The sequence below is a fragment of the Oncorhynchus kisutch genome, linkage group LG25 (genome assembly GCF_002021735.2).
Source record: "Oncorhynchus kisutch isolate 150728-3 linkage group LG25, Okis_V2, whole genome shotgun sequence".
Classification (NCBI taxonomy): Eukaryota; Metazoa; Chordata; class Actinopteri; order Salmoniformes; family Salmonidae; genus Oncorhynchus; species Oncorhynchus kisutch.
In genome coordinates, this window is record NC_034198.2 from 19,998,993 (window position 1) to 20,011,326 (window position 12,334).

General features: G+C 43.2%; 1 protein-coding gene across 1 annotated transcript; it reads left to right on the forward strand.

The window, feature by feature from the left end:
• Nucleotides 1-1,165: 1,165 nt before the first annotated feature.
• LOC109870527 (cerebellar degeneration-related protein 2-like) lies at nucleotides 1,166-11,542 on the forward strand. Its single transcript, XM_020461059.2, has 6 exons — nucleotides 1,166-1,520; nucleotides 2,520-2,632; nucleotides 6,728-6,876; nucleotides 7,140-7,310; nucleotides 9,180-9,396; nucleotides 9,578-11,542. Exons 1-6 carry the CDS (start codon nucleotides 1,439-1,441, stop codon nucleotides 10,220-10,222), a joined length of 1,377 nt encoding a protein of 458 aa, XP_020316648.1. The 5' UTR covers nucleotides 1,166-1,438; the 3' UTR covers nucleotides 10,223-11,542.
• The last annotated feature ends 792 nt before the right edge of the window (nucleotides 11,543-12,334 follow it).

The window sequence follows — 12,334 nt, forward strand, 5'->3', positions numbered from 1 at the left end:
CCTATGGACAGAGTCTCCCACCTCAGCTGTAGATCTCTGCAGTTCATCCAGAGTGATCATGGGCCTCTTGGCTGCATCTCTGATCAGTCTTCTCCTTGTATGAGCTGAAAGTTTAGAGGGACGGCCAGGTCTTGGTAGATTTGCAGTTGTCTGATACTCCTTCCATTTCAATAGTATCGCTTGCACAGTGCTCCTTGGGATGTTTAAAGTTTGGGAAATCTTTTTGTATCCAAATCCGGCTTTAAACTTCTTCACAACAGTATCTCGGACCTGCCTGGTGTGTTCCTTGTTCTTCATGATGCTCTCTGCGCTTTTAACGGACCTCTGAGACTATCACAGTGCAGGTGCATTTATACGGAGACTTGATTACACACAGGTGGATTGTATTTATCATCATTAGGTCAACATTGGATCATTCAGAGATCCTCACTGAACTTCTGGAGAGAGTTTGCTGCACTGAAAGTAAAGGGGCTGAATAATTTTGCACGCCCAATTTTTCAGTTTTTGATTTGTTAAAAAAGTTTGAAATATCCAATAAATGTCGTTCCACTTCATGATTGTGTCCCACTTGTTGTTGATTCTTCACAAAAAAATACAGTTTTATATCTTTATGTTTGAAGCCTGAAATGTGGCAAAAGGTCGCAAAGTTCAAGGGGGCCGAATACTTTCGCAAGGCACTGTAAGTCACAGAAAATAGATGTGATGGCAGCTGCAGAGAAGTACTTCGGTGTACGACAGTGGAGGATGCTGAGGGGAGGACGGCTCATAATGATGTCTAAAATAAAGTGTTATGAATGGAGTGAATGGAATGGTATCAAACACATAAAAACCATGTGTTTGATACCATACCATTCACTCCATTCCAGACGATATTATGAGCTGTCCTCCCCTCAGCAGCCTCCACTGGTGCACAAGGCTTTGCTGCAGAATAGTTACATGGTGTGTTGAACGAAAGAGTCTGTTGTTATGGTGTATGATCAATTAAGGTCAAAGTAGTGGAATGGGATGGTGTTATACTTTTTTTTTTTAAATAGTGGTATGGAGGCGTAGAGATATTCCCCCTTTCTTTTTTTTTAGCATGTAATGTAACGTGATAGACCACACACTACCGCACAGTAGGTGGCAGCATGCACAAACAAAATGTGCGAACGCCATGATATCAAAGAAGGAGAAGAAGAATAGACCAGTGCGCGTTAACTGACGTGGTAAACTACGTTGCTGCTGGAGGGGGATATGTGTGTGGAGTGCGATGCTTAGGCAGTTTCATCATACTGTGGTTGTAGCCGGTGAATAGACATACGCTTTAGACAGCTGATGAGGGGAAACGCATTTGGTGGATCAATATATCTCAAAGGCATGTTGCATTGGCTGCGAAATTAGTATCCTACCTATTCCAATGAAAGCCCATTGATCAGTCGGGGATTCATTGTGGCCGAATATGCTTACAGATATGATTGAGGTGGAAGAATTCGAAATCCAGGAGGATGAACCTTGGTATGACAAGCAGGACCTTGAACATGGTAAATATTATTATATCTATAATAATGACCGAGAATGGGAAAGCGCGGGTCGACCTGTGCTGTGCGTATAAGTGGCCGGCAGCAATAAACCAGGCATTGGCCACAATTTGACACAGCGTAAAACAAAATGATTTTCAAGCAGGCGCTGAAACAATGAGCGCCTGGTGCACCGGCACTTTCATATAGCAGGTGTCATGTCACTAGCAAATGTAGTAGCCTACATGTTACGAGACACATTTGTTAGCCTACTGCGGCAGAACACACTGTCGGACTTCGGACAAATATTTCAAGGTAGTCTCAAGCAGAATTTCCATCACCCCGAGGCTATCATTCCATTGCCATGGATTTAGTAGGCAACCATTTGAAAAAATGAATCCTTTGTCTTAGATTTTCTACACATTTTTAAATGTACTTCTCTGCATATTAAGGTTTTATTCCACGAATGTGCGTTGTTCAATATCTATCATTGGCTATTGATGAATGCTGGAATAGAAATAAGGAAACGGAAATGGCTCTAGAAACATCTATTCAGTTTTCATGCTCATAAACTCACTCCATCACAAATCCTGTACATGAGACGGTCTCACAACGCTTGAATTAGGCCAGAGTGATGAAGGTAGATGTATATATTTCTTACCTTTCTGATTGTAAATTCCCTGACATTGGTCAAATAGCCTACATATCTCCAATATATTTAATGTGTGTTTGATTTATCCCTTTTTGGGGTCTATATTCCATCAGTTCCATTGTAGGCAATTGTTGGCAAACTATTGTAAATCATGGACAGCACAAGTAATGTGTATTTGACACCAACCCATGTCTGCAAGATAGATGCATGTACCTGACCTTGAGCATTGAGGCACAGACACAGCCATAGGTGCCCTCTGCAACCTCTTGTCTCACTAATGGCCGCGTCTTTGCCCAAGCCATTATTTCGTTGGTGACACACAGTGATCATTTATCGATCCTATTCTCTGATCTCTCTTTTCTGCCATGTAGACCTGCACCTAGCTGCTGAGCTGGGGAAGACCCTGCTGGACAGGAACAGAGAGCTGGAGCAGGGTCTGCAGCAGATGTACTCCACCAATCAGGAACAGCTACAGGAGATAGAGGTAAGGGTTTAACCAATCAGGTTGTAGCTACGAGGGTAGAGGTAACTGGGTTTGACCAATCAGGAGTCAGCAGACACACAGTCCCAAACTATAGCTATAGGCATTTCCCGTAGTGTGTGCAGGTTTTTTTTCCCCCATCCCAGCACAAGCACACATTATCTAAGTAATCGAGCACTAGTTGACACACCTGAGGCCTGTCCGTTAGGCTACAATCTGTTCCAGTTGAAAACAAGAGATGTTGAAAACAAAAGGATCTCTCCTCAGATTTGTGCTCCTTTAATTCCTTAATCAAAAGGCAGGCTACCATTAACTCCCTTTGAAGCTGAAATGAGAGGGTTGGACCCTGATGGACTGATTACTTCATCTCTCGGTTGCACCTGTTGTTTACCATGGGTCCATGTAGGGTAGGACTCTAGAAACACAAAGGGAACAGAATATAATGCAGACTTTTCATCTGAAATGGTTTTGTCAAGACAAGGCTACAAAATCTATATTCCAATCCTTGTCTTTCTTTTTCTATACTAGAAATTTCCAGGTGATAAGTGTTTACAAAACCATTATCAAACGGTAGTGCACCGATTGGGATCTCTTACTCCTTTGAAAACAGCATACCTCAATGCTTTTCACCTTGTTTAGTGAAGTTTCAGGTGCTTCTACACCTGCATTGCTTGCTGTTTGGGGTTTTAGGCTGGGTTTCTGTACAGCACTTTGATATTATCAGCTGATGTAAGAAGGGCTATATAAATACATTTGATTTGACTAGGAAAGATAGACTGCCCATATCAGTTGTCCTCTTAAATTTTTTGGGACAAACCTTTGAACCAACATTGCCGCCATTGTTTTGTTGTGACTCAAAATAATGTTAGATTAAATAGCCTTTCCATGCTATAGAATCTATTAAGCCAATTATTGAGTTTGTTTTTAAATATCACATTCAGTGATATTTGTTTTTTTCTCTCTTGTATCAATACTGAATCTATATTGTATGGTCAGCAACCGCCACTAATTTCCAGATGAGCTCTGGATTTAATTTCCCTGAGCAGGGTCAGCTCTGGATGTGCGACTCCTAAATCCTCCCCCGTCTCTGAAACGGCTAACTGACAGAATTAATCTCTCTGAAGGTGCCATCCATTTCATGACCTGACTGCATGTAGAAACGGTACAGGAGAAAGCTGATGCTGTGAATTGTTACCTTGCCTATAATGTTATGTTACACAATAGATCATCACCACAATTTTTCATGATATTAACATGCAGAATACAAAATACTAAGTTATCTAAGTGAATTGCGTGGCAAGATAATTTACAGCTCCTATCTACTGTAGCAGTATTTGTTTTATTGCCAGGATTTTAGTTTTTAGTAGGTGTTTTGTGGCTGATCTTACTTCATGAGCTGACTAAAGGTTCACAGCGTTCTCCATAGATATTGAACTGTTATTATCTATGGCATTCTCCCTGTTTTACCCTGATTAGATAAACTGTTCTCAAAGGAAAAGAGAGAGAGAGATGTATAGAGAAAAACAGAAGACGAAGGGTATAGAGAGAAGCAGAGAAAGGATGTGTGAGGAGAGATAGTGTTATGTTATCCCAGCACCATTGTTAGTGTATTTAGCTCTTCAGTCTGAATCAACCTGTGTTAATAAGAGCCTGACCTTAACCTTGTGCTGGTGCCTTTCTACATTCCTCAGGAGTCAGCCTCTCGCCAGAATTGTTACGCTCCTACAGACACTCACAGACCACTCAAACGCTCCTACAGACACTCCTTCAGACCACTCAAACACCATTACAGACACTCCTTCAGACCACTCAAACGCCATTACAGACACTCCTTCAGACCACTCAAACGCCATTACAGACACTCCTTCAGACCACTCAAACGCCATTACAGACACTCCTTCAGACCACTCAAACGCCATTACAGACACTCCTTCAGACCACTCAAACGCCATTACAGACATGCTGCTATCAAAGCAATGATAGTCGCCCAGCCAGGAGGTAGTGGTCATTGATTCTGCCAAGTTTGATTGATCTCATTCATGGCTGAACAAGCAGCCAAATTAAATAATGTGTATGCCTTGTATGTAGTGGCTTAAAACCAATCGTATTGACGTGAACAAGTACAATGATGTAATCTCAGTGGTAGAAAAAGTACTCACTTGTCATACTTGAGTAGAAGTAAATATGCCTTAATAGAAAAGGACTCAAGTGAAATTCCCCCAGTAAAATACTACTTGACTAAAACGTCTAAAAGTATCTACACTGAACAAACTATAAACGCAACATGTAAAGTGTTGGTTGCATGAGCTGAAATAAAAATGTGTCAAATGTTCCATACGCACAAAAACAATTTTATTTCTCTAATTTTGTGCACAAATTTGTTTACATCCCTGTTAGTGAGCATTTCTCCTTTGACAAGATAATCCATCCACCTGACAGGTGTGGCATATTAAACAGCATGATCATTACACAGGTGCACCTTGTGCTGGGTACAATAAAAGGTCACTCTAAAATGTGCAGTTTTGTCACACAACACAATGCCACAGATGTTTTAAGTGAGTGTGTAGTTGGCATGCTGACTGCAGGAATGTCCACCAGAGCTGTTGCCAAAGTATTTAATGATAAGTTCTCTACCATAAGCCGCCCCAAACGTTGTTTTAGAGAAGTTGGTAGTATGTCCAACCGGCCTCGCAACCGCAGACCATGTGTATGGCGCTGTGTGGGCGAGTGGTTTGCTGATGTCAACGTTGTGAACAGAGTGCCCCATGGTGGCGGTGGGGTTCAGGTATGGGCAGGCATAAACTGTGGACAATGAACACAATTGCATTTTATCGACGGCAATTTGAATGCACAGAGGTACAGTGACGAGATCGTGAGGCCCATTGTCATGCCATTCATCCGCCGCCATTACCTGCACAGTCCCATGCTAGCAGCATACCACCCTGCTTCCCACTGCTGGCTTGCGTCTGAAGCTAAGCAGGGTTGGTCCCTGGATGGGAGATCAGATGCTGTTGGAAGTGGTGTAGGAGGCACCCATTCCTCTGGTCTAAAAAAAACTATCACAATGCCCTGTAGGGTGTCTTTTGGATGGGATGTTAAATTGGTGTCCTGACTCTGTGGTCACTAAAATATCCCATGGCACTTATTGTAAGAGTAGGGGTTTTAACCCTGGTGTCCTGGCTAAATCCCCAGTCTGGCTCTCATACCATCATGTCACCTAATCATCCCCAGCTTACAATTGGCTGATTCATCCCCCTTCCTCTCCCCTGCAACTATTCCCCTAGTGTGTTCTCAGTCAACTTACCTGGTAAAATTAAGGGTAAAAACAAATGGTGCAAGGATCTGTACACAATTCCTGGAGCTGAACATGTCCCAGTTCTTCCATGGCCTGCATACTCACCAGAAATGTCACCCTCTGGATCGATGTGTACACCAATATTCAGCAAATTCTCACAGCCATTGAAGAGGAGTGGGACAACAGGCCACAGTAACAGCCTGATCAACTGTATACAAAGGAGATGTGTTGCACTGCATGAGGAAAATGGTGGTCACACCAGATACTGACAGGTTTTCTGATCCACACCCCTACATTTTTTTTAAGGTATCTGTGACCAACAGATACATATCTGTATTCCCAGTCATGTGAAATCCATAGATTAGGGCCTAATTAATTTATTTCAAATGACTGATTTCCTTAAATTAACTCAGTAAAATCTTTGAAATTGTTTCATGTTGCATTTTATATTTTTGTTCAGTGTAGCTAAAAATGTACGGTGGTGTAAAAAGTACTAAATTGTCATAATTGAATAAAAGCAAATGCTATACATGAAGTTCCTTATATTAAAGCCAACAAGACACGGCACACCTTTTTTTTTACGGACAGCCAAGTGCTGTAGTGGAGTATGAGTTGTCAAAAATTGAAATAGTAAAGTACAGACACTCCCAAAAACTACTACATAGTACTTTAAAGTATTTCTACTTAAGTACTTTACACCAATATGTCATCTGGATTCAAAGTAGAAATTAATTGTGAATTTGAAGGTGGCCGGTTATGTGATGATACTGAGTCCTGGTTCTCTCCTCCCTCCCTCCCTCCAGTACCTGACTAAGCAGGTGGACCTCCTGAGACAGGTGAATGATCAGCATGCTAAGGTGTACGAGCAGTTAGATCAGTCCTCCAGAGAACAGGAGCAGAGCAACACCCGCCTGGTACAGGACAACAGGACCGCCCAGCACAAGATCCAGGGGTGGGTTGAAACCTGAGGCTGCGTCCCAATTCTTCACCCTTCTCGCACAATTTCTCAAATTAATCTTAACAGTGGTGGAAACTCCCTTCAGCCAATGCTTATACCAATCCTATGCATCTAAATCAATGACGGGGTGGAGAATCGGGACACAGCCTGAGTCTTTCTGCAGAGAATACAGATGAAATGGTGAACGACTTGAGTTGGTGAGAGGAGAGCTAAATGTGTGAGGGCAAAAGCAACTTGATTAGTCAGTCTCTCTCCAGGCTCACAGAGATGATCGAGGCTCTGCAGACCCAGGTGGAGGATCTGCAACGTCAGGTAGAGGATCTGAAGACCGCCCCTGCTAATCCCCATAGGAAACCCCTTGCAGAATCATGGCGGCCCTACGGGGTGCAGAGTGTGTCCTGCCTGAATGAGTTGCAACGCACACACAGGTGAGATCACAACACTCATACATGAAATACACACACTCGGCGTTCCCAATCTTTGAGCTTGTGTGGCCTACCACTTCGCAGCTGAGCCGTTGTTGCTCCTAGACATTTCCACTTCACAATAACAGCAGTTACAGTTGACCGGGGCAGCTCTAGCAGGGCAGAAATTTGACAAACTGACTTGTTGGAAAGGTGGCATCCTATGACTGCCATGTTGAAAGTCACTGAGCTCTTCAGTATGGGCCATTCTACTGCCAATGTTTGTCTATGGAGATTGCATGGCTGTGTGCTCGAATTTATACACCTGTCAGCAACGGGTGTGGCTGAAATAGCCAAATCCTCTCATTTAAAGGGGTGTCCACATACTGTTGTGTATATACAGTTGAAGTCAGAAGTTTACATACACTTAGGTTGGAGTCATTAAACTAGTTTTTCAACCACTCCACACATTTCTTGTTAACAAACTATAGTTTTGGCAAGTCGGTTAGGACATCTACTTTGTGCATGACACAAGTAATTTTTCCAACAATTGTTTACAGACAGATTATTTCACTTATAATTCACTGTATCACAATTCCAGTGGGTCAGAAGTTCACACACTAAGTTGACTGCCTTCAAACAGCTTGGAAAATTCCAGAAAATGATGTCATGGCTTTAGAAGCTTCTGATAGGCTAATTGGAGGTGTATCTGTGGATGTATTTAATGGACTACATTCAAACTCAGTACCTCTTTGCTTGACATCATGGGAAAATCAAAAGAAATCAGCCAAGACAGAAAAACAATTGTCGACCTCCACAAGTCTGGTTCATCCTTGGGAGCAATTTCCAAATGTACCACATTCATCTGTACAAACAATAGTATGCAAGTATAAACACCATGGGACCATGCAGCCGTCATACCGCTCAGGAAGGAGACGCGTTCTGTCTCCTAGAGATGAACATACTTTGGTGCGAAAAGTGCAAATCAATCCCAGAACAACAGCAAAGGACCTGGTGAAGATGCTGGAGGAAACGGGTACAAAAGTATCTATATCCACAGTAAAACGAGTCCTATATTGACATAACCTGAAAGTCCGCTCAGCAAGGAAGAAGCCACTGCTCCAAAACCGCAATAAAAAAGCCATACTTCCAAAGTTGCGGCAAAATGGCTAAAGGACCTGAATGTATTAACATTTGAGATATTTACAGCTGAATAGCTTGTGCGTTAATAATTGTTTTTATGCTGCAGGTAGAAATTGTTTTGTGATAAGACGTAGCACCACTGAAGTTGCCATTAGTTTGTTCTATTCTTGATGGCCCAAGGCCCTGAGCCCCACTTTAGATTGCGTTCATTCAATACCACTATGTTTCAACAAGTCTCTTGGCCCTGCCCTAGCATTGCGGTTTGGCTCTCTCTCTCGCTCTCTTACCTCTCTCTTGCAGTACACTGCAGCTGTTGAAGGGGACTAGTGCTGCTGCTAGTACTCTAGCCCTATTCCTGTCCTCTGATGCCATAGCAGTTCAGACCGTGTTATTGAGTTAGGGATGGGCTCCTCTCCTTTAATCCAGGCCTAAACTCATAGGTCACTGATAAACACACATGCCAAGCAGATTATAGTACTCTCTCCCTACTGACCTCACTGAGCACTGGTCACAGTTGTCGCCCACAGGATTTGATTTTTGATTTGATTTAAGATAATTTTCCACCCGTAAGGCCACTCATCTCTCCCTTCACTAAACATCACTCCCTGATTAGTCTTATTGGCAGCTTATCAGTGACTTTATTACACTAATTAGGTGTAAGTGCTGGTCTGGATTGGAACAAAAGCTGTTTCCCATCCTTTTTAAAGTTTGATTGGTTGGATTCTCTCTGACCCCTCCATGGTACTCAAGTGTCTACTCTGGAGGCCATTCGGATGACCCCTGGTCTCCCTCTGACGTCTCGTGGCGGGAGGAGGAGCAGGAGTCGCTACGGAGATCGCTCCGCTCCCTACAGACACAGTTGGCCAATGAACGTGCTCGGAGGGAGGGGGCAGAGCGAGATGCAGACCACCTTGCCAATGAGAATGTGGCACTAGAGCAGCGCCTGGGAATGATGGAGGGGTGCCAGGTGAGGAAGAGAAGCAACACACACAGAATATTTGGAAGCAGATGCATGCTTCAAATTCAAATCGTTTGTAGGGAAATGGAAAAGTCGAGTTCCATGTGACATTACTGAATCCAGTCTCTTGCTCTCTTCTGCCTTCTCTCTCTATCCCTCCTATCTGCCCTCTCTCTCTCTCTCTGTCCAGGCCAGACTAGTGGAGCTGGAGTGTGAGGCTGAGGAGCTTCGTCAGCTGTGGAGAGCCGACTACGGCAACAAAGCTTTGAGGTCAAGGGTCAGCCTGGGCATGCTGCCCAATGCCCTCTTCTTCCCCCTGAACCAGGAGAGGGGGATGGGGGAGGATGGAGAGAGTGAGGGAGACCTGATGGAGGTCAGCTACCGTTCCAAGGTGAAAGGTTGTGATGTCCTAAAGCACTGCAACAGCGAGAATCAGCTTAGGTCACTGCGGGGTGAGGGGTCAGACGTATACGAGAGTCATGACCACGAGCGTTCGTGCGTCCGCCATTCGGAAGTGGTGAAGCAGCGTGGGATCTCCCTTCTCAACGAGGTTGACGCTCAGTACAGCGCCCTGCAGGTCAAATATGACGCGCTGCTGCGGCGCTGCCACCAGGGGGAGCCGGACCCAAGCCAGCAGCACAGCCAAAAGGAGGTCCAAAAGCCCAGCGGAGCCCCCTTGGTCCGCCCACGAAGCCCAGCCTCCCTCCGCCAGGGCCAGGAGGATGAACTTCACCAGCCTGAGTACAAGGCCCTGTTCAAGGAGATCTTTACCTGCATCCAGAAAACCAAAGAGGATCTGAGTGAGAACAGGGGAAAGTCTTGGCAGCTGGAGTAGCATTACTTTTGCAAATAAACGTAGAAAAATGGGTTTGTGCTGAATAAGCTATTTTTCTCCCGAATTGGAGCTGGGACATACTGTATGTGCAAGCTACTAAGCAAGCAAAACACCTTACTCTAAACTATTTGAAAGACTTTAAGTGTGCCTGGGAACTTACGTGTTAAATCTGGTAGAAGTGAAGATGAATTGATAACCTTCTCAAAGGGCTCATCGTTATCTATGGACGTTGGCACAGCTAAAGAAAGGCAAGATACACCAGCTCTTATGCATGGAAACAACAGTGCCTAACGTTCAGTCTATTGTACATAATTCTGCCTCAATCTCCCAGGTATACCTGAGCCAGTTGCTTAGCATCTAAGGGCAACTTTACTGTACACTGAGAAACCAAGGACCTCTGGAAACTATTTCTGTGGACTATCTCTTTTCAATGGTACCTCTATGCACTGTTAAATCAAAAGTTGCACATCCTTTTAAAGTGACTTGTCTGAGCCTGATGGTCAAAACGGGAACTTTTTACCATCTTTGTGTGCCTAGAAATGCCACTGTTTCCTACTCTTGGTAATGAGTTGCAAGGCAAGGTGTGAAGGCAATCTGTGAATTTTAAAAAGGGAGAGCTTGTTATCGCTTTTGTTCAGTGCAGCTATACAATAAACATCAACTACAGCTACAGCTATGAACAGCTGTAGCTATGAAATGTTTGGACTAGATCTTTGTCATTATTAAAAGTTTCTGAATATTTTACCAGAAAAAACACCTGATGGTTTTTGGTGCTCATGTAAGGTTCAAGTTGCACTATAATTTCCGGAACTCTATCTTTCTCAATTGTACTGTATGTCTTCAAAGTGTTTTGCCCGATCCTGAAGTTTAAAAACGAAAGTAATTGGGTATGAAGAATGAGTTGTTAATGAATAATGTAGTAGCTAGTGATAATCTACTGAGGCTATACCAAAACTCAGCTATATACTGTACGGTGCTATGATATTGATGTGCTTTACGAATACAATGACAGACAATGTAGACATTTCATAAGTGCTGTTCCGATTCTTTGTCAGAAACTGTCTGGTTAATCAAATGTTGTTTTTTAAACTCATGCTATCCTAATTGTTCATGATAGCCACATCCTTAGTGGACATCACTGTAAAATCACATTGTATTGAGATGCACTTAAGATTTGCACAGGGATCGTTGTTCTTTTCTGACACTATGTAGCTTGCCACTGTATAACAAGTGCTATTAGTAGTCCCTGTTCACTGTATTAGATACCAAAATATTGTCAAATATATGCGTCATCTTTGATAAATGCAAACTCTAAGAGGATTCTGTGTGTCCATTGGTCAGTTATTACGTGGTTTGTCAAGGTGCTATCATCACCCATGCAATTTTAACAAACCAGTTTATACACAGAGGGACATCATCACACGACAGTGAAACAACTCTCACTTTGCAGAAGGGACAGGATGGAGGGCAGAGCACGGTGGGACTCTAAGCTGCTGTTTTCTACTGTATACATGTATGCAACAGCAGGGTTGTGGGGTTGATTCTCTTGGGGAACCCGTACGAACATGTAAGTTGCTCTGGGTAAGAGTGCTGTTAAATTGCATTTATTTATTTGTATTTAATAGTCTACATACCACCTTCCGGTACTAATTATACGACGCCATTGTCATTGATAAGAAGTAAAAGACAAACTATATAACACACTGACCATCAAGGACGAATGACTTACAGAATAGGAGTCAAAGAAGGTCAAGATGTAGGATTTAAGGTAAACAAACAATTCCCTAGGAAAGCAGACAACTGTACAGGGATTGGGTTGGCCAGATTGAGGTACTCGGCCAACCCACCTCGGTTCACTTTAACTCCTGGTGAGTACCAGTGTTATAGACACAAGAATGGCACCAGGAATTTATGAAATTTTAATGGATGTAAGTCTGATTGTTAATGTGACTGACTTAGGTTTAGAAGCACAGGAGAAAATTCTTAACCTAACTGCACCTATAACTGATGTATGGTGGGCTTGTACCAGCAAAGGACGCATGGTGGACACTGATGATCCCTTCAACGCCGATAATTTACAATTAGATCAAACTTTTCTTAGTTCTAACGTGT